The sequence below is a fragment of the Cicer arietinum genome, chromosome 3, assembly GCF_000331145.2.
Source record: "Cicer arietinum cultivar CDC Frontier isolate Library 1 chromosome 3, Cicar.CDCFrontier_v2.0, whole genome shotgun sequence".
In the NCBI taxonomy this organism is placed as follows: domain Eukaryota; kingdom Viridiplantae; phylum Streptophyta; class Magnoliopsida; order Fabales; family Fabaceae; genus Cicer; species Cicer arietinum.
In genome coordinates, this window is record NC_021162.2 from 65,473,768 (window position 1) to 65,498,628 (window position 24,861).

The 24,861-nt window shown below is 33.5% G+C and overlaps 3 protein-coding genes across 8 annotated transcripts in view; 1 reads left to right on the forward strand and 2 right to left on the reverse strand.

Annotated features, from left to right (window-relative positions):
- Positions 1–1,120, forward strand: part of LOC101509807 (protein DETOXIFICATION 21-like) — a 5,085-nt gene extending 3,965 nt beyond the window's left edge. Inside the window, exons 6-9 of the mRNA XM_073365755.1 lie at positions 1–107; positions 398–516; positions 635–721; positions 884–1,120. The exon at positions 1–107 is cut by the window's left edge and continues 5 nt beyond it. Of these exons, the coding sequence (XP_073221856.1) occupies positions 1–107; positions 398–516; positions 635–721; positions 884–961 (391 nt within the window). The 3' untranslated portion in view covers positions 962–1,120. The remainder of the gene's footprint in view (positions 108–397; positions 517–634; positions 722–883) is intronic.
- A 1,692-nt stretch (positions 1,121–2,812) lies between these two features.
- On the reverse strand, positions 2,813–8,733 carry LOC101510125 (uncharacterized). 5 transcript variants are annotated; one of them, XM_004493207.4, is made up of 11 exons: positions 8,599–8,733; positions 8,350–8,421; positions 7,820–7,984; positions 7,628–7,730; positions 6,604–6,716; positions 5,450–5,518; positions 4,867–4,982; positions 3,814–3,868; positions 3,592–3,712; positions 3,181–3,323; positions 2,813–3,085 (listed from the first exon to the last, which is right to left on the reverse strand). In XM_004493207.4, the coding sequence occupies exons 3-11, from the start codon at positions 7,955–7,957 to the stop codon at positions 2,987–2,989; spliced, it is 957 nt and encodes a 318-aa protein (XP_004493264.1). In that variant the 5' UTR covers positions 7,958–7,984; positions 8,350–8,421; positions 8,599–8,733; the 3' UTR covers positions 2,813–2,986. The 5 variants fall into 5 exon arrangements, with proteins under 5 accessions (XP_004493264.1, XP_027188847.1, XP_004493265.1 ...); XM_027333046.2 differs by having other exon boundaries at positions 8,350–8,452; positions 8,599–8,724; XM_004493208.4 differs by lacking the exon at positions 8,350–8,421 and adding an exon at positions 8,422–8,452 and having other exon boundaries at positions 8,599–8,723.
- A 2,378-nt stretch (positions 8,734–11,111) lies between these two features.
- On the reverse strand, positions 11,112–24,720 carry LOC101511952 (uncharacterized). Of its 2 annotated transcripts, none has more exons than XM_004493210.4 (8): positions 24,570–24,720; positions 22,308–22,423; positions 21,317–21,564; positions 15,391–15,546; positions 15,133–15,289; positions 13,956–14,095; positions 13,846–13,881; positions 11,112–12,297 (listed from the first exon to the last, which is right to left on the reverse strand). In XM_004493210.4, exons 2-8 carry the CDS (start codon positions 22,384–22,386, stop codon positions 11,572–11,574), a joined length of 1,542 nt encoding a protein of 513 aa, XP_004493267.1. In that variant the 5' UTR covers positions 22,387–22,423; positions 24,570–24,720; the 3' UTR covers positions 11,112–11,571. The 2 variants fall into 2 exon arrangements, with proteins under 2 accessions (XP_004493267.1, XP_012569242.1); XM_012713788.3 differs by lacking the exon at positions 24,570–24,720 and adding an exon at positions 22,883–23,364.
- Between the last annotated feature and the right edge of the window lie 141 nt (positions 24,721–24,861).

Below are 24,861 nucleotides of genomic sequence, written 5' to 3' on the forward strand. Positions count from 1 at the left end.
TGTTTATATTTTTACCTCAAATAAAGATGTGGCCTCAGCTGTTGGTGATTTGTCCCCTCTTTTGGCTGTTTCTATACTGCTAAACAGTGTTCAACCTGTACTTTCAGGTAAACTGCTCTTAATTAACAATTTTTTTAAATATTTCAAAAATTGAAAATCATCAATGTTATTGATAATTCTCTTTTCAAAAAGAGCAATATTGAAGAAAATTGAGTTAGATAATTATGCACTGAAGTTGAAACATTTTTTTTTTACCAAACATGAACTAGTAACATTTTTTATGATCATATATATCTTGTTCCATCTTAATTATAAAATGAAATAAACATGAATTTGGTTAGAACTTGTCTAGCAAAGTGTATGAAATTAATATTATACATTTTTTTTTCTGCTGTAGGAGTTGCTATTGGAGCAGGGTGGCAAAACATTGTAGCATATGTGAATCTAGGGTGTTATTACATCATAGGTGTTCCAGTTGGAATTGTACTCGGTAACGTTTTTCATTTGCAAGTCAAGGTAGGCTTTCATTTTATTTTATACTACTCTTTTCTCAATTTCAAATTGTTATAGTACTTGTTAATTTGCTGTTTCTTCCATTAATTAGACACAACCTTGTTTCTTCTTATGTTCTTAGGGTATATGGATTGGGATGTTGATTGGAACATTTATTCAGACTATAATACTAATCATAATCAGTTCCAGAACTGATTGGGACAAACAGGTATTTTATTTATTTATTTATTTATTATCAGTTCAAAGACTTTATATAAATAATGTAATTTTTTTTTACATAATCATTCAATTAGATCTTGCTGCATAAATTTTTTCCACATCTTATTGCATTTATAATTAATGTTAAATCACAATTATTTTTTATGTGTAGGTAACTGTTGCTCGCAATCGTGTTAACAAGTGGTCTAAGGTGGACTCTGATAATGAAATAGTCACATCAGATAATTAGTTTCAGTGCATGATTTGATATTTTATTTCTGAAAAAGAAAAAGATATATTAGAATTCTTAGAACTTTCAGTTGATTATGGTTGAACCTCAAATTTTTGAACTTCATTTTTTAATCTTTACATTCTTTTGAATTCATAAATACTAGTACATGTTTATTTATGTGGTGTATTTATTTTCCTGGGGGTTCAAACATTCATTGGGTGTATAAACCAACGGTTAAGAAAGAAACGACAGATCAAAAGGCAATCTAAAGAAAATTTACCATTAACACCCGTTCACATCAATTAACTCAATAATCAAATGGCATAGGATTTCAGACAAATAAATAAAAATAAATAAATAGCAAACATTTGTCTCTCCATAAGTTTATCGTGTGATAGTTGAATTTGAAATTAATATTATAAATGTATTTGATAATAGATAAAAAAAAATCACATCTGATAAAGATTTTGCAATTACATAATCAATTTGATATATTGATAAGATTGATAACTAAATTGATATGGTTATACAATTTTATGATAATATTTTTGTTGCATAGTTAATGGAAAACTTTGTATATTGTTAACCAGTCATAAACTACCATTTATAAAGATTTAAAATTAAATATAATAAAAATTAAACTATTTAAAACATTGAACTGTTATGATTTTTTAATTGTGTAATTTTTTTTACATTTTGACTACATACAAATTAAATTCAACTAGTATTGAGTGAATATAAAATTAGTTATTATGTATTTTTTTTTGTCTTAGAAAAGATCATAAATACTATGATAATTAATGTTCTGGATTCGAACTCGAGACATGACATTCAACTTAATTATATCAACATTTGTCAGTTGAATTAAAACTTAAATACTATGCACTTGCTCCTTAAGTTCTAGCTAAAACAAATATTGACATTGTTAAATTTAACGTCTTATCTCCAAATTCGAATACGACACTTCATAGTTGTATCTATTAATTATAATAAAATTTATCACATCTTTTTAACACAAATAAAAATACTATGCACTTGCTCTTATCCTCCTAATAATTGATATACAAAGCGAGCCGTTATGTTGCACTCTATATATATACTCCTAGTTATCATTTTGGCACTATGCACTTGTTCTTATCCTCCTAATAACTGATATACAAAACTAACCGTACTATTATAAGTGAACATTTACTATTTTAAATCATTTAACGTTGTTATTTATAATATATCTTTTATTTATTTTAGAAACATTTAATATAAATAATTAAACATTTTATATTAAAAATAAACAATTTAATTAAATGTTATGCTAACAAAGTCTAAGGATACTTGTTAAACAATAATTTTTTTTTTTTAAAAAGTATCACTTTTTATAATTTTAAAGTATAAATTACACAACTTCAAAGATTTTTTTCTATTTTTAAATTTTTAACAAGTACTCTTAAAATATTTATTAGCATTTTTCTTATCAAGTGCGCAAGTAGGAACGATAAGAAAAATTTCTGTCATGTGATGTTTTAGAAGGCCGGAAGCGTATGGGGCATTTTGGGAGCCTGTGAGCATTGTGGGGGTGACCAAATCTCGTTGTGTAACAATACCACATTTCTGTCTTTTATTTTTTATTTGAGTTCTTGCCCCAAGTTTGGAAGTTGGGAAAATTTTGTTTCTTTATCTTGTTGATGATTCACCTTATTAATGCAAGAAAAATACAATTGAATCTTATCTCGGTTTGTAATCTCTTTAAATATTATTGAACTGCCAACATTACTCGGGCAACGTCTCAATACTTTATATGATTGATTTGAAATATTCTAAATGTTGACAGCATATTTTTTCTTAACAATTTTCTAAATTTCTACTTTCACTTGATTTACATAAACCAACAGAAAGATTAATCTGATATAATGGGATCTCACTTTCACTTGATTTACATGTTTCTTTCTATTGAAAGATAGAATGACAAATACTTTTAAGATACATTTAAGGGAACATTCTCTACCTAAAAAATGGGAGAGAGAAATGTTAAACTAAAATGAGCACTAATCATCTCAACATGTTGTGAGCAGGTAAATCTTTTATACTGGAGATGTCTTCAAGAGCAAGCTCACGCTCTAACTGCATTTTTGTCGACTTCAAAACATCCTAATAAAAAATCAATATCTTAAAGAAATAAGAACAATATCACATAATAATAATGATTTAACCAACGAACAAACAGAAATAAAATGATATATTACATTAAATTCCATATACGAAGCACGCTTTGCTAGCCACTGAGCATCCATCATTTGAAAGGCGATGCAAAAAAGGACATCAAATGCCATTTCATCTTCCTCCAGCAGCCGTAGAAAACGGATTCCTGACAAAGAAGATGGATGCCCTGCAAAGGAAACAACTCATCAGATGATTTTTACATGAAGCATACAATTGAACCTGAAGTATCTATTTACAGTTTCTTAGGAAAACAAATTTTTTGGCCTCGATTGTAGTTTGCAACAGAAATCCAAACATAATTAAGAATGTGACGTGATAAGACAAGATTTCATGATATCTATTTAATTACTATGCTACTCAATACCAGCCTTATATTTTAACTCAGGAATAATCATTGCAACCGCTGAATTTCTTATCAAGAGAATTCATGTTACCTGCTTGAAGATCCAGCATCTGCACCAACATAAATGAAATATTGATTCCAGCTACTGCAAATGGATATTCCCACTCTGCTCTGGTTCCATCCTGTTTATGCAATAATCGCTGGAAAGAAACCTATGACATTGCCAAGTAGAAATATGCTAGACTAATTAACATTGCATCACTTAATTATTTAACACATTATGTAGAATGCAAATACGGTAGAAGAAACTTACTGGATACTTCTGCGCAAAAAAGATGAGGTTCTCTAATGATATAAACCCTCCACCCCTGCAAACCATGGTAAGATAGTTCTTAGGAACTCCTTCATAATTCCAAAAAACAAGTAGACTTGACTTCATAAAAAGTTCCTAAGTTTGATAAAACTTTTACTTAAAGAACAATATATAGTATTTTAAGTCACCTCCCATTAAGTCAATGAAACCTTACTTAATGGTCTTACAGTATTTTAAGTCTCTAATTTATAGCTGAATAAAACCCTATTCATATTCAGGCCCCCACCCCATCTCGTTAAAGTAAATGTAATCAGTAGCAGATAGCGTAGCGGCTGACTCCCAAAATGCTATAGCGGTATGGCCATTATGTCGAAATCTAGAAAAACATTACAAGCACTTTCAACCATACACATATGATGGCTAAAATATTAGACTAATGCACAAAACTAAACAACATATTTATAACTAATCACCAAAGAAGAAACAGAAAAACAGGGGAGATGAAAAGAACTAAAGATGATGCCATAATAGGGGACTGTTAACACAGAAACAGACAGAAATTGAAAAACAGAGCAGAATAATGGTCGACGAGATGGAAGGAACAGGGAGGAGACCAATAGTTGCAGAGAAGAGGAGAACATTGGCGCAGAGATAAGGGAAACTTTCTTGAGAAGAATCAGTCGCAGGAAAGAAAGGAACAGTGGGGACAGTCACTAAGAAGATATTTGTAGGTTTCCAAAAACAGAACACTGCACTTGTAATGTTTGGAGAAGAAAGGTCGTGAAATTCCAGAAAAAAGTTACCTGGAGATAAAAAGAAAAAAATCAAGGGTATTTTAGACTTTGCGCTCTCAAAAGTGAGGACATTTTAGACTTTGCGCTCGTTAAAATCGAAGGTATTTTAGACTTTGCGCTCTTAAAATAACTGTTGCGGCCTCCTTTTTCATGTTACTTCCTCATCTTCACGACGCAACACCGTTTTGCGTAGCACAGAGCCGCCGCGCCTGTCGCTATTGACTACTGAGAGTAAAACATATTACTTTTGATCACACACCTAAAATCTGTTGATGGGTCTAAACCTTGCCATCCCATTTCCTTCCAAAGATCTGATTTTAGTGAAGGCAGCTCCCTATCAGGATAAGCCAATTTCCACAATTGTAACAGAGCGTCCTGTGACAATAACAACAACAAAAAAATTTGAAAATGTAATCCTATAGTCAAAATAAAATAAAATGTTTATTATTTATTACATGTTCATTTTCAACTTTAACTTATAGATTCTCAAAAGCATGCCATGGATACATTAGATATATGCACTGTATAGACATGCATAGCAATTTTCATGGCCACCTTTTAATTAATCCATGTAAGGAAATTCAATTTATAAATTGTTTATCAATACCCATAAACAAGTATTTGCAAGTTGAGCAGTTATCACACCCACATTCCAGATAAAAAATATCAGATTATTTATCAAGCACGCATGTAGATTGCAGAACAAAACAGAATATCAGTATAACATAATGGTATCAAGAGGTGCATATGGAAATGACAGCAGGATTGAACAAACAGAACATATGATATACAGAAACAATTGTCAGTAATGTGATCAGGGGACAAATGCAATAAATACATACTTGGTGCTGTGTTTTAGAACCATCAAAGGGGACTTCAAGCCGTTGCCGTAAGTTTCTTAGTCTTTCTTCCTAAGAAAGAAATAAAAAATAAACGTGAATAAACATGACATAACCACATGTAGCAAATTTCTCAGTTAGTAAAAAAAAGGAATACAGTTGATTACAATCAGAAGCTAGGAACAATAAGATGGTATTATATAACACGTAATATATTTTTTTAAACTGACAAACAAACTCCACAATAGTCATAATGAGAGAGAATACAAAAGCTCAGTAAAACAGCTGGATTAGTCAAATTCAATTTTTATAATGAGTTATTAAGCAAAGTAACTTTGCTCAGACTTACTCGTGAAGTAATTTGATTTCTCCTCATATCTAGGTGATTGGTGAACATTATTATTAAATGTGAGAAATGAGAACATTTACTTCCAGCCATTAGATTAAAATTGATTGTTCAGATTACTTCTTCAATTATAAATCTTACATCATTTTTAAAAATCTCATGTGATCTTTAATTAAAAAGGAAGAAAACAATGAGAAATTTATATACATATAATAATTCAACCAAATACATATCATCAAAATCCAAAACAATATGCATTACCCAACTATGCCTTGCAAAAGATGGCATAGGGAGGTATTCAAGACATTGTGTGGCAATATCAAACTAAACCCAGAGATAATGTCCTATCAAGTAAGTATTTTTATTATCATAAATCTGAATTTCCCTGGCACCATTTCATTTTCAAAAGACAAAGGTTGGTTGATTTAGGGAGTTTGGTGGAGTTTAATTCAAAGGTATGCTTAGAAAAGCCTACTAAATTCATAATTTAGATCAATTGTATTTTCAGATAGGGTTTAAGTAAGACATTGTGTGGCAATATCAAACTAAATCCAGAGATAATGTCCTATCAAGTAAGTATTTTTATTATCATAAATCCGAATTTCCCTGGCACCATTTCATTTTCAAAAGACAAAGGGTGGTTGATTTAGGGAGTTTGGTGGAGTTTAATTCAAAGGTATGCTTAGAAAAGCCTACTAAATTCATAATTTAGATCAATTGTATTTTCAGATAGGGTTTAAGTTGAAGTTGGTTACTTGATTTTGGCCAAAATGAGCACTTCAGAATTTAAATAAGATATCACTATACATACCTGTACAGGGCTAAGAGGTTGAGGTAGCAACCTATTGTTTTGCAAGTAAAGAGCGGTAGAAGGAAGAGCTAAAAGACGACCAATAAGAGATCCAGAGCCTAGTACAATGTTTGCTGCAAAGGCCATACGAAATGATTGATTACAGGTCAGATAATCACCACTAAAATCATGCCATTTTCATTTTCTTCTTATTTGTACACCAGTCAACAATGGGGAAAGGTAGATATAAAACACCCCGATTTTCATTGATTTAGTATAAATCCCTATTTTTCCCAATACTATTGTTGCGATTCATATTCAAAATGGATATGCACTAGCACAACAATTCGTATTGATTGGGATAAGCTTTGTTTTGAATCGAGATACCAATCACATGTATCATAAGATACTGACAACCGTAGCTTAAGATACTGATTTGTAAGATTTCAAACCTAGTATGTAATACACTAATACTACACCAACCAACCACCGTGAGTTTGTGACCTAATATTAAATTAAGTGCTAATTATCAACCACCCTCCTCCATTAGTTCAGTCAACTTATACTCACAAGTTCCAAAAGAAGTGCTTGATCATTGCAACGTCTACAACCTTAAGACTGAGTCTTTTAGCCACCACTCGAAATGTAAGATTTTAGAGGGAAAGGAAGATCATATACTTTTCTTGTTTGCAAGAGTGACAAATCTATGGGAATCAATGTTGTCAAATAGTGGCGTTATAGCGTACTAGAAATTGAACAAATCACTATTGTTCCGTGATACACTATTTAGTACAAAGTGTTGTCAAATAGCGGCGATAATGGCGTCATAGCCCTAAAGCATAGTGGAATTGGAACAAACCGGTATTTTTTGTGATCCACAATTGAGAACACTGATTATAATTGGATTTTATTACATCAATAACTATCACAAATGGAAAATAAGTCCACAAACACATAGCAAAGAACGTGTGAACGGTGAAACAGTCTAATATTGATTTTTATTAGATAATGAAAGTGAAACAGCTTACATCAATCGTATACATACCTAACCACTGTGCCCATTGTGCAATGAGGTTCGAAAATAAGAATGTCCAATGAATTTGTGCCTTATTCCTCTCATCATCCCATAAATCTTCAAGTGCAGATATCTTTACGACAGAAAAAAATATAACATCATAAAATGTAAAATCAGATGAACTTAACCACCATCCTCCCAAAAAAGAAAACAGTTTCTCACCTTCTTACTCTCAATATAATCATCACCACTCAGCAAGGGTTCATTCAAAGAATCTAATCCTGAAGTATCCAAATGCTCCTGCCTTTTGCCATCAACATCCCCATGATGGAGCCTTCTCCTCAATGTTTTTGAAGACATCAATTTTATTCTTTACTATAGGTCAACCTACAAGTCAAAAAGAGACCATTTTTTAAGATCCCAGAACCATCAAGTTCCTGAGCATCATGATCAATTCTCTCAAACAAAAATCCATTAGTTTCATTCATTACTGTACTCTAATTTCATATTTTTCCAAAACCCAACATAACAAGCACAATTTCATATACCATGGAGTTACTCCCCCCCTAATTTCTCTAAATTACTCAACTAAATGAATCGCAACACCATATGTGAATCAACATAACTGAATTTCAAAAGGGACAAAGCAACAATAACGCCCATAAATAAATTATTTTTACAACAGAAACCACATAAACCCTAAAACTGATAAATTAACCGATAGTAAAATTAACTAAAATCACCCCTTTTACCTCTCAACTGAAACACAACCGAATAATTGGAAATTCGAATCGAAATAATTGATGGGTTGTTAACAACAATACCTGAATTTCAAGGAGTAAAAAATGAGAATCTCTGTACGAAAATGCAAAGTATTACAAAAAAAATAAAAAAAATGTTGGTGTTAATTTTCTTTTCGTGCTTGATAAGGAAAATAAAGTCAAATAAACAAAAAAAAAAAGAATATAAAAATGAAAGGTGACGTGTTTGTGGTATGTTACCAAATGAACGAACAGAGTAGCGTGCTGGAATGGGAAAGCTCCAACGCGTGCTGGGTGTGAAACCTCTTGACTTGTGCCACCGTGAATTACGATTCCATTTTCAGAAAAAATAAATTAAAAGTTCTAATTCTTGCTTATTTGTCGAATTTTGTACAATCAAATTGGGTGTGCTGTTTATTATGCGTCAATTTTCTAAATAAACTACCTCCCAATTAAGTGTCTAACTGTAATTTATATAACATTTTAATAATCAATCAAATATATATAATATTAAGGACAGGAATGCGATTATTTTATTTATTTATTATCATTATTATTTAACTAACATTGATATTTTACATTATTAACATTACTTTCAGAGAAGTGCCAAATATAGATTTTAATATTATGAACTGAAAATTACAAAAGCTCTTGTCTGTTTAGCATGGATTAACTCAGCTCTAATTGGAATCTTTATATTAATTTTTTAGTTTTTTTAATGAACAATAATAACTATAAATGAGCTAATTAAAAATAGCATTAATCATTTTTGTGGTGTAATTGTTATAGTTGATAAAAGTGTCAATGTGATATTTGAGTCTTGAAAAGTTTTCAATCTCACTTAATAAACTAGTTTTTTTTTTTAATTTTTTTTTATGCTTTTCATGGATTTAAATTATAACAATAAGTATTTTCATTGGGTTGAATCAAGGAAAAGACTTCTTATAGACTAAACTAAAGTGTCTCATTTAGAGGTGTGCAAAATATGATTAATTGGACTATAAATTAAAACAAATTTGCTAAAAAAAATTTAAAATTATTTTATCAAAAAAAAAATTTATCTGAAAATTTTTTATATTTATTTTTCTCGAAAAAAAATTAATATGTTTTTTATTAAAATAATTTTAAAATTCTTTTTTCAGATAACTATTTTAAAATCGATTTAAACTAAAAATTTATTCAAAATATTAAACTAATTTATATTTATAAACCAATTTTAAACCGGTTCAAAAGTATATTAAATTTAAACTAAATGTAGTTTTCAATAATTGAATTAAATCTTTAATGTAGTTTAATTTTTTCACCATAAACACCCGTAGTCTCATTGAATAATAATAGGAGATTACTACAATTGGGTTTGTGCTGGAAGAGGTAAACGCCGATAGATTAAAAATTATCGTAAATGTCAGTCTTTGAAGAGTGCGACAATATTAAGAATCTAAGTCTGTTTTTTCCTTCTTTTTTTGCTAAAATATTAGGAATTTGGCCTTGGGTAGAGTGTCAAATGAAAACCAATGTGGGGGCCTTCTCATTTGGTCATCAAACGGATTTTAGGGACATTAGAATCCAATATCAACATATGTATAAATCTTTCTAGTTCTTTTCTTTCCTTCTAACTTTAGGCCATACTAAAGGATGTAGCGTATACGTAGAAAAAGAAAAAGGGATGTTGCGTATGGATGATTTACAGGTGAAGCATCGTTATTCATCGTTAGATGATTATTTTTTAATTAACCCTAATATTAGTACTCTATCCACCAACTCTTTGATTCAAAGAATATGATCTATTGACTCAATACTCCAACCAAATTCCCAGTTCGAGTTTTATAATTTTTTTTTACCAAGAGTTTTATAATATTTGTTAATTAAAGAAATTCACTAATGATTCATGATTGTTTGGGAATTGGGATGCTATTGCTACAGCTTCTCTCGTAGAAGAGTAGTTCTTTCATCTTTTCAACTTTTTCAATATTCTTGTCAAACAAAAAGAACTAACCCTTTAACAATTTCAGAACTTTCATGAGGTCAAGATTAGTATTACAATTTTGAAATTAGTCAGCAAATATCTACTACAGCTGGTATTTTCAGTGATGTTAACCACCCATTTGGATACTTCACCTTACCATCAACTTACAGGTAGCATTTTAAGTCAAAGTTGTCACTCATCGTAAGTGGCATTAAATAAAAACTAACTTATTCATATCAACTCTACCAGAGAAAAATGCAAACATAATTCTGCAAGACCTGCATAAGTTTCATCCAATCATGAAAATGTTCAAGAGATAAACAATCGCTTCAGCACCAAATATCCCAAAGCATAGTTTAATCAAATACTTACAGTATGTCCATATCCAAAACATTAACACTTATTCAAAAGAGCAGATAAATGCCGTGTCTAGGAGGTAAGGCGCTTTTCTACTTGAAACAAACATCAAGAATTTCTCTTGAAACCTTTGCATGAATAAAGACTCTTAAAATATACCATACAGACACTAGCATGCAACTAAAATACCAACGTCCTACTTTCCTCCGTCAATTGATACTATTCTACATTTACAGCCAACCTCAAGACTGTAGTAAAGCATACTATGAGCATGGTGTCATCTAGAGGTGAATAACATCAGCTGCTAATGTTTACCTCAGAAAACTTCATGGAAACAAGTGTTTATATACGGATTTGGATTGCTAAAAGTTGGCAATCCACGCACTCATGTAGCCAATACATTGGTGGCTGTTGAATAAAGATCAAACAATTCAGATTTCAAACTCGATATTTCAATTTAATAAAATAAACAAAATCTACATTTAAATCTAGGCTGTCTGATATCGATCCAAGGCTGTCGACATACTGACTGCATAAATGTGTGGAATTGTCGACTATGGGCAATCAACAAGGGCGTTGTGATGTTTCATAAAAAATAGTAAAGGCCCCACTAGGTACTTTCTTTCCAACAGTAGTTGCACTGGTGAAGTAGATCTCAAGTACCTCTATGATGTCAAAAGCCTACCACCCAGGTCCCAGCATTTAGGTTGTACGCAAATTAAAAAAGTAGGGGATGTTTAAGGATACAAATGAACTCTAGCCAAATTTATATATCTAGTAATTTACATCATTATACAACCTCGGGAAAATCCTCAGCCTACAGCAAATTCCCAGAGGAACAAGCTACAAAGATTTTGCCGCAATGTTGGCTGATTGTCTTTGAACAAAGCTCACTGCCCATAAAACCCAATGCCAGGTGGCCTATAAAATCCTCCTGGTGATGACTGCTGTTGCTGGTGTGCTGGTGGCATTGATAACCCTATTGCAGCATGTGGAGGAAAAGGAGGTGGAGGTGGAGGTGGTAGGTTATTTGATACGTACCCATAAGGAATTCCTCCATCCATGAAACCAGTTGATTGGACATACTGAGGGGGAAGGGGTGCTGAAGCAAATGCAGCTTGTAATTGATTGTTGGCTTGAGACATGGTTTGCATGTTGGCTGACGGTGCAAGCTGCGGATTTGTTAACGATGGCTGTTGTAAAGTGGCAAAAAAGGAAGAGCTCGCCATATCAGAACTGTTAACATCAGTAACAGGCGATGATTTTTCAATTCTGGGTCTTTTCTCTGGATTGAAAGTAGGTAATGCTGATGTAAATCCCTTGGAATTTAAGGTACCATTCATGGAGGCAGCTTCTTCGGCTACTAGAGAAGAAAGAACAGATGCAAGCATCTGAGCAGACGATGAAGAGGCAGCGAGCTTAGCAGCAACAGCAGCAGCTGCTGCCTTCTTGTTATCTTCTTCGGTAGTTTGGAAAGGAGAAAATGACATAGGAGGCTGCATAAAAGTAGGCTGAGACGCAGTGCTGTTTAGTTGAACTGATGGATGTGTGGCATCTGTTGTTTGCTTAAACCACTTCCTGATACCGGCTGTTTTCTCAATCTGGCCTCGTACAACCTTCACCATAATAAAACCATCAATTTATATGTGGAACATATAGAATCAATTGATACTGACGTCAAACTTAAAACATTTAATCATCAAACTTAAAACATTTAAGTCAAATTTTGATTTTAAAATTTTCCTTTTTAATATTAAAATTCTTTCTTTCCCTCAAATCTTAACTCTCAAAGTCAAAATTAATTTTAATTTTTATAACATTTCTTTTCAAGTCTCCACTCTCTATATTTTCTTTTAAATGTCTATTATTTTACATTAAAATCTGCACACAAAAAAACCTATTATTCTCTTTACCAAATCTCAACTTATATCTATATGTTTATTCATTGAAATTTTGAAATATTTATTCCTTAAATATTATGGGATATGACCTCCTCGACACCAGTTCATGTGGGCAGCTCTTTCCAAGACTGAGTTTATGAGAGACCATGTTTCACGAAGGAAATAACGGGCTTGTGAATCAGCGTGCTTTACTAATCCTATTAAGCGTTGGTAGTGGAAGATTAAATTGTTCATGTGGTTCACCATGAAAGGAGCACTCCATACAAATGTCTCTCATGGTGCCACAAGGCTTAACTGAACTCCCAACTTGCACTGCAGTGAGTTCCCAAAGGATTAGCCCAATTGTTTACAAAAGGAGTTTTAAGATGTAGGTCAAGGGTTCAATCTCTACTTCTAACATTTCCCCTTCCCCCTAACCACTAACATTTTTCTATTAAAAAAATAACTTGCTTGGCAATGAGGATGATCTTATTCACTGCCTGAGGGACTGTGTTTTCAGTTTAGCGACTCTTAAATTTTCGGCGGCTTGAACCGAACTCAACCCCAAAAGCTTCTCAAGTAATTAGTACTATATAGTGAGCTACCCTGCGTGTGCGTGCGTGTAGAGAGATAGAATGAAAAAGAGAGGAGAGGTGAGAGGATGGAGAGACGAAGCGAAAGAGTAGAAAGAGAAGATGAGAAAGAAATAGGAGGGAGAGAGACTGACTATCTTTGAGTAGAAAATAAAAGAGATGGGAGAAGAGAGAGAAAGAAAGAGGAAACAGCGAGAGAAAGAGTAATGAGAGAAGATGGGAGAAAATTGTTTTTGAGAGGATATTTCAGTATTTTAAATATGTTGTAAGGATAAAAAGTTGTCTCGTGATTTAATGAGGGACAAGAATTGTTGTTTTTGTCTAGTCATTTGCCCCTTGTTTGTCCAGTTCTCTGACCAGTTTTTAAATCAAACATGGTACAATTGGAGTTGTGTAATCCAATCCCCTGTTCTTTAGCATATCAAACACACCCTAAGTTGAAAAAGAATAAAATTTCCCTTTTATTTTGGGGAAATAATTGCTTCACTTTTTTGCAGCTTTCTGAGCATGGTTTTGGAAAAACAAAGATAATTTGAAAAAAAATTATGAACTATACTAGTCAATCAAGATGGCCTTTTTAAGGATACTCATACCATAGTAAGAGGCAACAAACCTTAATTATATTATAATTAGGAAAAAAGGAACAGTGTTACATCAATGGATAGAGTACGGAGACGGAGATTTAACTTACTAGCAACTGAGTGCGAACATGCTCTTGCCTTGATTCCTGAAAAGCTTTAGGTTAGTACGCAGTTACCAATTTCAACTTTTTAACAAGTATATTTGTAGAAACAACTGTACTTGTTCCTGCAGTGCATCTTTAAGCTGAGAAAGCAAAGAAGCCCTGGCAGCCTCGGCATTTTCAAGTTGCTCCATATATTGTTTAAGCTCCATTTCCCTTTCATGCAAATCATTCACCAAAGTGGATCCCAGCTGGTTCCCTGATGCAACCAAGGTCAGAGCAACTAAGGTCACTAAAATGATTCATTAACTACTTCGCTATTGCAATAGAAATAGATAAAAGTTATGCTGCTCTGCTTGAAAAACAGAAGAATTAGCAAGTGGAGTTGGCCATGCATGTCTTCAAATGCCCTAGAAAATAAGGGAAGTGTGAGTGTGAGTAGCTTTTGATTGGGAATAATGACAACACACCCAGGACAAATCCCTAATCATAATCCATTGCTTCTCTCTGTCAATTCCTCAGGAAGAATAACAGTTTCACATCACTGATTGATGCTCCAAAAAGACATGCTATCAGGACTCAGGTGGACACCTACTTTAAATGGGAATTATAAATTTTACACCCAGCCCATATGAGACTCGTGCTTCTAAATCAATCCATATTAGTGTTCCAGTTATAATGACCATCCCACCAATTCCATAACTAAAACAATCTTCAAAAAGCCCTGTACATATTTGTTAGACCTCTCAAAGAAATATTATGCAAGGAAAGGGAACTGAAACTGACTTGGCAGTTTCTGTGCAGTTAATAATTATTAAATAGCAGTTATTTTCTAGTCTGTGTATTTTCTGTCTGTACTAAGAATAAATAATGAAAAGGCAGAACATAGTGGGTTATCCTAGAATTACTGAGTGGTTATTTGGAAAGGGAGACCCAAGGCTCTCAAATCCTTGGTGGAAACCGTGACTGTGTTTTGTTTTTCCTGTGTACTTTCAATTCTGTGCAAGTGTAATTTTGCATATATTGTCTCTGATTTGGGAACCTTTCCCCAGAGAATTGTTCAATAAAACAGCTGTTATTTAGTTATAAGCCTTATTGGTACACCTAAAAAAAATAGGTGGTGCTACTGCTAAGTAATTTAAAAAAATATGCCATCATATAAAAAAAAATATGCCATCATATAATTGATGCTACTGCTAAGTAATTTAATCAATTTCCATAATAAAAACAAAATGTTTGCATCTGTCAAGTGAGTAGCAGGAAGAATAGATCAAGTCCCTGCTGCAATCCTCTTACCTTGAGCCAATGTATTCTCAACATCTTCCAAGAGTTTAACCACACCATGTACACCAGCATTACACATATTCAAGGCAGCTTCCTCATTAAGATGTTCATCAAGAACAGAATGAAATGCTGTTAATATTTTTTCTGGCAAACATCCAACAGCCAGTTTCTGCAATGAAGATGACCAAGAAAGGACACACCTCAAAATCAGACATATCAAAACAACAAGGCAACAGACCATCAGACAATGCTGCGCTGCAACTTGCTTACTATTCTCACTGAGTGGGCGTCCCTCTTCAATATCTTGATAGAATCTGAACCTTTTCCATTGCTTGCAGAGCTTGGAAGGGGATTCTTACCCATCAGTTCATCCTTAAGACCCTGACTTCGCGAACCAAAAACCTTCCTCTCCTCCCATATATCAATCTGGACAATTCAGCACAAGAAACCATTACCAATCCAGTCCAAAACGCGAACCCCAAAAATATTCCACCCAGAAGAAAAGAAAAGAAAAGAAAAAGCCAGGTTAAAAAATAATTAATTAGTAAGAGCAGTGGCATATGATAAAAAGAGCTCATAGAGCACAATTGCCATATGGCGGTGGCTGATAAAAAATGTTTCTCTACAAAAGCATTCAATCCTTATCCACCTAAACTAGGTTCGCTACAAAAGTGAATTCTTTAATTCACTATTTCTCTCTGGCAGTAGCATATAAAGATGATTCCTTAAAAAAAGCATATAAATATGATATATGCTTTTACCCACAAAAAAATGATATATGCTGCTGTCAAAATGATTCAAGCAAGAAGACACAAAATAGAAGCAACAGATATCTGATAAGTATTTAGGTCCTTGGGGAACCCACCCTTAAAAGCTAGCTATCAAGGGGAAGAATTGAGTACACCACCGAACATCTCATGCTACTCAATGTGGGACTTGGGCCCCCATAATACCCAAGTCTCTATCATAGCCCCGCTCCTAAGAAACAACATCTTGGCGGCTGCACTCTATGGCTCTTTACTCGCTTTTGAAGTGTGTAATTTGTACACGTGGATTATATGACGACTCTTCCATTCTCTCATCTCTTTTCCTTCTCAACATTCTTTTTTGTAGTTTGAGAATTCCTTATCCTTCATGTATTGATTCTTTTGGAATATACTAATTACATATATGTGCCGCATATGAACAGCAGAATATAGCCAGCCAATTGGAACAGAAAAATGAGGAAGAATAAAAGCTATAGAGTGGAGAAGCTATTTCAATAGGATAGCCATAGGGACTAATGAAGATTACTTTAGGTCTTTAGAATGCTAGGCATGACAGAATCAGCCATATATAAATAAATTTACATTACACATTACCATGAAATTATAGAAAAATCAAACATGCACATAGAAAAACCAGCTTGACCCTAGTTCTCCTTCAAAACCTTGAACCATCCACTTACCCGATATAGGATTGGTCTGGTTTTCAAAATATCCCACATGGCACTATATTCTTCCGAATTCAAATAGAGTAAAATGGAAGGTTATAGTATTGTCAAAATCTATTTCTGTTTTATTATTAAAAATATCCCTCAAGTATAGGGATTCGGTTGTATAGGGGTACTAGTAGGAGATTTAGTTATATATGAGTACTCATAGGGATTTGGTTGTATAGTAATCTAGTATATATATATTTTATGTATTTTCAACATATTTTCAATTCAATAAAATATATTTTTACCCTAATTCTTGAGATGGTATCAGAACTCTCGGTCTTTGGGAGTCTCGCTTCCACATGAACCTGCCGCCTTCATTGCGGTTTTTTTTTTCCCTGAAACCTTAGCCACCTTCATTGTGACTCTTTTTGCTACCTTCATGCAGCAACTTGAGATTTCTTTGTGGCCTGTTCGCTGCCATAGTGTGTTTAATATTCACGTTGTTATTTTTCACGTCCGTTTGACCACCTACTTCACGCCATTGTCCACACCACAAGACTCTCGCCTCCATTAGGTCGGTTGATACCTAAAGCGCTGCTGTCAAGGGCCTATTCACATGTGCCTTCCAGTTTGGCACATGACACCCACTTGCAATGTCCTCTTCGGCGCATGTTGCCCACGCACTGCCTTCTAGACCTCCGTTCACCGCCATTTTCAACCAGATTTTAGATCGGCCGTTTCTAGTTTCGCTTTGGGGATTCACTTTCTGATCGAAGCACTTTCGTTTGCGGGACATTTGAAACTCACGGTTCTTGCTCAGACTTTTTTGTTGTGGCATTATAGCACACTTACAATTTGTGGATATTTTTTTAACGTTTGAAATTTATTTTGTTTGATGGATCAATCTTTCGTCTCTAATATAAGTTTTCTGTTGATTTTACGGATATGGCAGTTAAAGAAAACAAAAGTGGATTGGTTTGACTCAATGAAGACTAAGTAGAGAAGATTAGATCACTTCTTAGTAAGTTGGAGAAACCAACAAGTACTAGTTCTCTAGTATATACAAGAACGCTTCCTCTTGGTAAGTTTCAATTTTCTTTTGGACTTGATGCTTTAGATACAACCTATAACCAATATTGATATTGGATTATGGAACTACTGACCACATGACACCATTACCTACACATTTCTCCACTTATTCACCTTGTCCTAGCAACAAGAAATACCCACAACAGATAATACCCTTCTAACTGTAGCAGGTCAAGGAGATGCCCAAATAAACTCATCCATAACTCTAAGAAATGTCCTTCATATTCCTAAATTGCCCACTAGCTTAATTTCCATACAAAAACTAACACAAGACCTATCATGTAATGTTTTTTATAATAAATCTTGTGTCTTTCACGATAAGAATTCAGGGAGGACAATTGGTAATGCTAGAGAATGGAATGGTCTTTTTTACTTGGATAATCAAAATCTTCCTCCAAATCTACTCTGCAATACCATCTCTTTTTTTCTAAATAATAAAGACCAACAGGGACAAGGTCATTTTGAACCACTGCCACCTGGGTAATCCTTCATTTAGAGGTAGAAAGTCTTCACTGTGAGGTGTGTGAACTTGCTAAACACAAACGTGTACCTTTTCCATTTAGTAACCAAAGGAGGACATTATTCATGAGTCCTCATGTCTTAAAACACCCCATAAAAATGAGATTGATGAGAAGAAAAATGAGCATTTGTTAGATCAAACTCAAGCGATGTTATTTCAAAATAAAATTCGCAAGAAATTTTGGGGAGAGGCAGTTTTAATTGCGTTCTATCTCATAAATCGATTACCTTCTAGTGTCCTTGCCTTCAAAACTCCCATGGAGGTCATGTCCTCGTTCTACCCTAATGTGTCCACAAGTAGTAATCTTACTCCCAGAATATTTTGATGTGCGTCGTTTGTCCATATCCATAGTGATAGTAGAGGGAAACTTAATCCTAGAGTCATGCATCTCTATCGGGTACTCTTCCACCATCCCAAAAATTGTCTCCCAAGATGTCACCTTCCATGAACAAGAAAGTTTCTTTGGTTAAACTCATCTTTAGGGGAAGAATACAAGTAAGGAAGATGAGTCTCTTTTACTTCCTGAGTTGACTCTTAAACCAGAAAATGAGACTGAAATTGATTTTGAAAAAGATGGAAATTAAGGAAATGACAATGTTGAGACTAAAATTGATTATGAGGAAGATGGAAATGATGACATTAATGTATGATATGGGAATAATCTAGTATATACAAGAAGAACAAAGGTCATTCTTGAATCTATTCACATCCATGACTCCAATTCTACCTTACATGCGGTAATTTCCCTTGACGCTTCAAACTCTTGTGATCCAATATACGAGTCTTCCTATGCACAGGAATAGAATCCAACACACCACCAACTTATGATGACCTTCATATTCCAATTGCCCTTAGAAAGAATACTAGGACATGTACCAATAAACCACTACCCTTTATCCAACTACCTATGCTTTGAACAATTTTCACCTACCCATAAAGCATTTCTCACAAGCCTAAACACCACCACTATACCTACCTCTCTATCTGAAGCATTGTGTGATAGGAAATGGAAACAAGCCATGGACTTGGAAATGAAAGCATTGAACAAGAATGGTACTTGGGATTTGGTCCTTCTACCAAATGGAAAGAAACATGTATGATGCAAATGGGTATACACTGTAAAGTATAAGTGTGATAGATCTATTGAGAGGTACAAGACAAGGTTGGTAGCTAAAGGATTTAATCAAACGTATGTAGTGGATTACATGGAAACATTTGCTCTAGTTGCAAAAATAAATATCGCTAGGGTGATATTATCTCTAGTAGCTAATTACAGTGGGAACTTGCACCAATTTGATGTAAAAAATGTCTTCCTCCATGAAGATCTAGAAGAAGAGATTTATATAGACTTACCCCCTGGGTACAGTGAGCATATTGCTGTCAATGCAGTTTGTAAGCTAAAAAAGACTCTATATGGGCTTATACAATCGCTACGAGTGTGGTTTGGGAGGTTTTCTAGAGTCACGGTGGGTCTAGGCTTCAAACAAAGCTAAGAAGATCACACTTTCTTTATCAAACACTCAGAGTCAGAGTCAGGGGGAGTAACAATATTATTAGTATATGTCGACGACATTATAGTGACTGATGATGATGAAAAGGAGCAACAATTGTTAGGACAACACCTAGTCAAGGAATTTGAGATTAAAAACTTTGGAAAATTGAAGTATTTTTTGGAAATTGAAGTGACTCACTCTAAGAAAGGGATTTTCATATCCCAAGAGAATACATTATAGATCTTCTGGAAGAAACGAGCAAGACAGCATGCAAGCCAGCGAGTACATCAATCGATCCAAATTTAAGTTGGGAAATGCAGAAGACATTGCAGTTGACAAGAAAATGTACCAAAGATTAGTTGGAAGACTTATATATTTGTCACATATTAGACCTGATGTTGCCTTCTCTGTAAGTCTAGTTAGTCAATTCATGCACCAACCAAAGGAGGTACACTTGCAAGCTGCACTCATAATGGAGCAATATTTGAAAGGAACTCCAAGAAGAGGAATTTTGTTCAGACGAAATGGAAATGTGGGTCTTGAAGCATATACTGATGTTTGACTATGTAGGGTCAAATGTAGATAGAAGGTCAACCCATTATATTGCACTTTCCTATGTGGGAATCTTGTGATTTGGAAGAGTAAGAAATAAAATGTGGTATCTAGATTCAGTGCTGAAGCAGAATTCAGGGAAATGGCACAATGGATATGTGAGTTACTATGGTTGAAGATCATTTTGGAGGATCTGAAGATAAAGTGAGATGAACCAATGAAACTCTATTGTGATAATAAATTTACTATTAGCATAGCACATAATCCAGTGCAGCATGACAGAACCAAACATATTGAAGTCAACAGACATTTCATCACAAAAAAACTCGATAGTGGTCTAATTTGCACTCCATATGTATCCTCCCAAAGCAACCTTGCATATCTTCTAACTAAAGGGCTAAACAACAGTTACTTTGAGAACATCTATTCACCAACTTGAGGGGGAGTATCAAAATTCATTTCTATTTTATTATTAAAAACATCCCTAAAGTATAGGGATTTGGTTGTATAGGAATACTAGTAGGGATTAGTTATATATGAGTACTAATAGAGATTTGGTTGTATAGTAATCTAGGATATATACATCTGACGTATTATCAACATATTTTCAATACAATAAAATATATTTTTACCCTAATTCTTGATAATTATATACTTCATGCCCCCTTCCCGTAGATTAAGGGGTGACTTCTGTAACATTGTACCGGTGTTCTCTCCTTAGATTTTAAAATAAGAACTGGAAAAAAGATAAAAAATAATCATGATGAAGTTTTTATTATTAATAAAATTTATATAAGTTAAGGTTTTTGATAAATATATGATGTGCAGAGGTAATCTCCGCCGAAAATAAAACATTAAACCAAAGCACAATATACAAAAGTAAAAAAGTTAACCTTGAAATTTATACTTATTTCAGCCACCATACTAGTTCTATGCTGTGAACTATTCTAACAAAAGGGGAAAATATCAAAAAAAAAAAAAAAACAGAGAAAGGAAGATATCACCCAGCTAGGCACTCACAATGCTAAGGCATCACAATATAAACATAGTATGAAGACATTGACTACACTAGTTGTATTTCACTCAGATTCACATATTATAACAAGCGAGTTTAAGACTTACAAGTCTGTTCACTGCTTTCCTTCCATGTACATCACCACTTTCATAAACATGCCTGAGAGCTGCTGGAAGAACTTTCCAAAATTCATTGACAAACTCACTACCTTTCCGCCTACTATTTTGCAAGATGTCATTGGCCAAGTTTAAAAAAGAGACACGCTGCTCTTTCTGGGATGCATTGAACAATTTATCCCATATTTCAACTATATCTTTTGCTCTCGTCTGATGAGGAATGCACCAACGGGACAGTGCTGAATGAATGCTTAAGGGATACATATTGCAATAAACCAACTTCACTACTAAATAGCCAAAACGAGGGACGGGGGAACAATGTGATAAAGTAAGATGAAATAGCAATCACATCTAACCAGGTGAATGTACTGCATATTGTTTCAAAGTAGAAATCAAATCAATATGTAAAACAACATTGATCCTTAAAAACTATTCAGCCATGCAGAAAATCGAGAAAAATGATACTTTCATTTTCCAACATTATAAAATGCAACTATCTTATTGGTGATTTTGGTATAGAATCGTACCAAAATAACCACCAGATGATTCTGATGCAAACTAATACCTTCGACAAATTATATTCTGTTTGTTTCCTTTAATATGTTGCTTTCATTGCTTAAGGACATTCACTGCCCTTATGCTCTGTACTTTTCTTCTTTCTCATAATAGAAACTTCTAAAAAAAATGACTTCAAATGTTGCTGAAAAAATTGTGATGACTATGGGCGGGGAAAACAGTAGCTAAAAATATATTTGTATCCGGCCATGGTGAATGTGAAGGAAGGACAAAGAAGATACACCCTATAAAATCTTCATAAAATTGGCACAAAAAGTAACGAATGAATTGTGCCATAGAAAGTTTTATTCACAAGAACGATCTATTGGTACTGTTGGTATCCTGATAATGCAGAAATAACCAAAAGGATAATTGTCATTGAAAACAGAAACAACTTAAAAAGAAAAGAGGGATTAGTACAGGATACATTCAATGCTTTGTTGTGAATTGTTGAGTTTCAACAACTTTTCTGCTAATATCTGTCCGTCAAATAAGTCGTTGCTCATACTGCTTTTTGACAAGTTTGTATATCTGGGAGATTTCCTATAATTCACATGAATGAGATATCAATTAAAGAAGGGTTTTAATCCATGGCTTGAAACAAAACTGCATTAAAATCAAGTAAATCAATCATGAAGGAAAGCCGATCAGCTTCTTACATTTCCTCCATCTATTTAACAAGAGTTTGACATATTATAACAAAAGAAGACAGGAAATATGGGTACAAGAAGATAAAATTTCACTAGTAAATCATACAGAAAAATAAAACAAATATAACAAATGTGTTAAATCATAAGATAAATATGATTTTTATTATGATCTAACTCCGGGGTTTCAACAAAACTCCTAAAGTATACCAAGTAATCATAAACTTTTAAATAAAGCACAAGATTAGAAGGAAGAGATGCAATTATTTGTTTCATATAGTAGCAAACCAAAGAACTCAACAACCAAAGTTGTTTTGCATTGATCATCATATAAGGAGTACATAATGTTGTATACCTACTGATTAAGTGAGTATTGGGTAGAGTATACCCATGGGTACTTGATAATTATCGGCAGCCAATGCATACCCGGTCAAATGCAATGACCATATAAGACGGATGCTAGAATTCTGCTCCATTCCAACCAAATATACAAAAGGAATGCATAAACTGCACACTGATGCAAAACTTTAGCTGCCTCGATGTTTTTAACTTTACCTAATCCTTTTATATGTGATCATAAAAAAATCTCTAAATTATAAAAGGTACAGCCTCTTTTCACCAACACCCGGCTAAAGAAACAAAAACAAATAATTCAGTAAGAACGTAGTCGCCTTATGATGCACAAACAAAGGCCCAAGTACTTCTCAAGTTGAAACATATCAAAGTAATGACTATTGATTATGCTATTTTGTGGAACCTAGCGCATTACACCTATGGCTATGTATATAACTCAAGTGTTTAATATCCACCATACTATCATTGGTTTCAAATTGCAGGCCACGTCACTTTATGAAGCTGCAATATTACAATTGTGGCAATGTCCACAACCACATCAAATGCACATACCGCAACGTTAAAGAGGGACTGATCTAACATTGACATGACAAAACAATGTAGCAATAGAAACGCCCTCATAAGCTAAAGAACAATAAACTATACTTTAACATAAAATGTTGTCATAAATTTCTCCAACACCACTTGCACAGAGACTCCCTTCTATACTTGGTATTGTAGATCGTATCAAAACAAATAGGCACAATCCTTGAAAACTAGTATTTTATTTCAAAAAAACAGAAGTTGAAATACATATAAATGATATAAGAATTGCTGTTTCATGCTAGAGGCAGTAAGAAAAACAGAAAGATCAGTCCCCCCACTTTCCACTGAAAAACTGTTTGGTACTACTGCTCTATCAACCTCAGTGCCAAGAAACGCATCTAGAAAATAACTGTTTCCTACCCAATGATTGTCCTAACTCTAGCAGTCTAATATGAACAACAGATACCTTGACATAGCACTGGGGTAATTGTGATGTCTCGAAAGAATAACCGAACAGACATTTACCACGTGACCACACGAATTATTAAAAGCTCATGGTCAAACATCACCACCAAGAAGAAAAATTGGACATACAGAACAGAAGTTACATAATAAAATCAACAATCAAAATGTTAAAAAAAACTCTCTAACAATAATATCGTCATCAACAACAAAATGCAAGTAAGATTCCACAAACTTCTCCAATCTCACTCAAACAACCCACAAATCATCCCAAAAAACACATCCACAAGGTTAAATATTATTAATTAATAAAATACCGACATATCTAAATTAAATTGATCCCCTATCAAACGTTAAAAACACCACCTCCTTTTTCAGAATGCAATATTATTTGTCAGTGAATAAATAAATAAACAAATACATGTTAAAACGAAAGCAATGAAACTTGTTAGGGTATCGAATTTCCGTAAGCTCAATATCCAATTTCCGAATAATATACTGAGAAATAAATTAAACGAAATTATTAGGGTTAAAATTGGTTGGAAAGAAGCATGAAGAAAAGAGAGAAGAGAGGCAATGGAAAGTGAATTTCAATTTGGTAAAAATTATCGGAGGCAACAATATATATGTGTTAGTGAATGATAAAGGACGAAGAGTGAAGAGGAGAGAATATTGGTGCATCAATGAATCGAAAGACTTACGAGGTGAATGAAGAGAGGGGAGTGAACCACCGCTGTGCACGGCCTCCGTCGCCGTAGAAGAGACAGGAGCTTCCCAAATTGTTGTGCTTTTTTTTTTTTTTCTTTTTACGTAATTTCGTAAGTTATTTTTTTTCTTTTTAAAATGTATTTTTGATCTTTCATTTTAATAAATTCGCAATTTTTTATTTTGAATGTTAATTGTTTCTTTTACATTTATCAAATAAAAATTTAACCAATGATGTAAAAAATTACGATGATAAAGAGTTTTAGTATAATTTTAATAACATCTGAA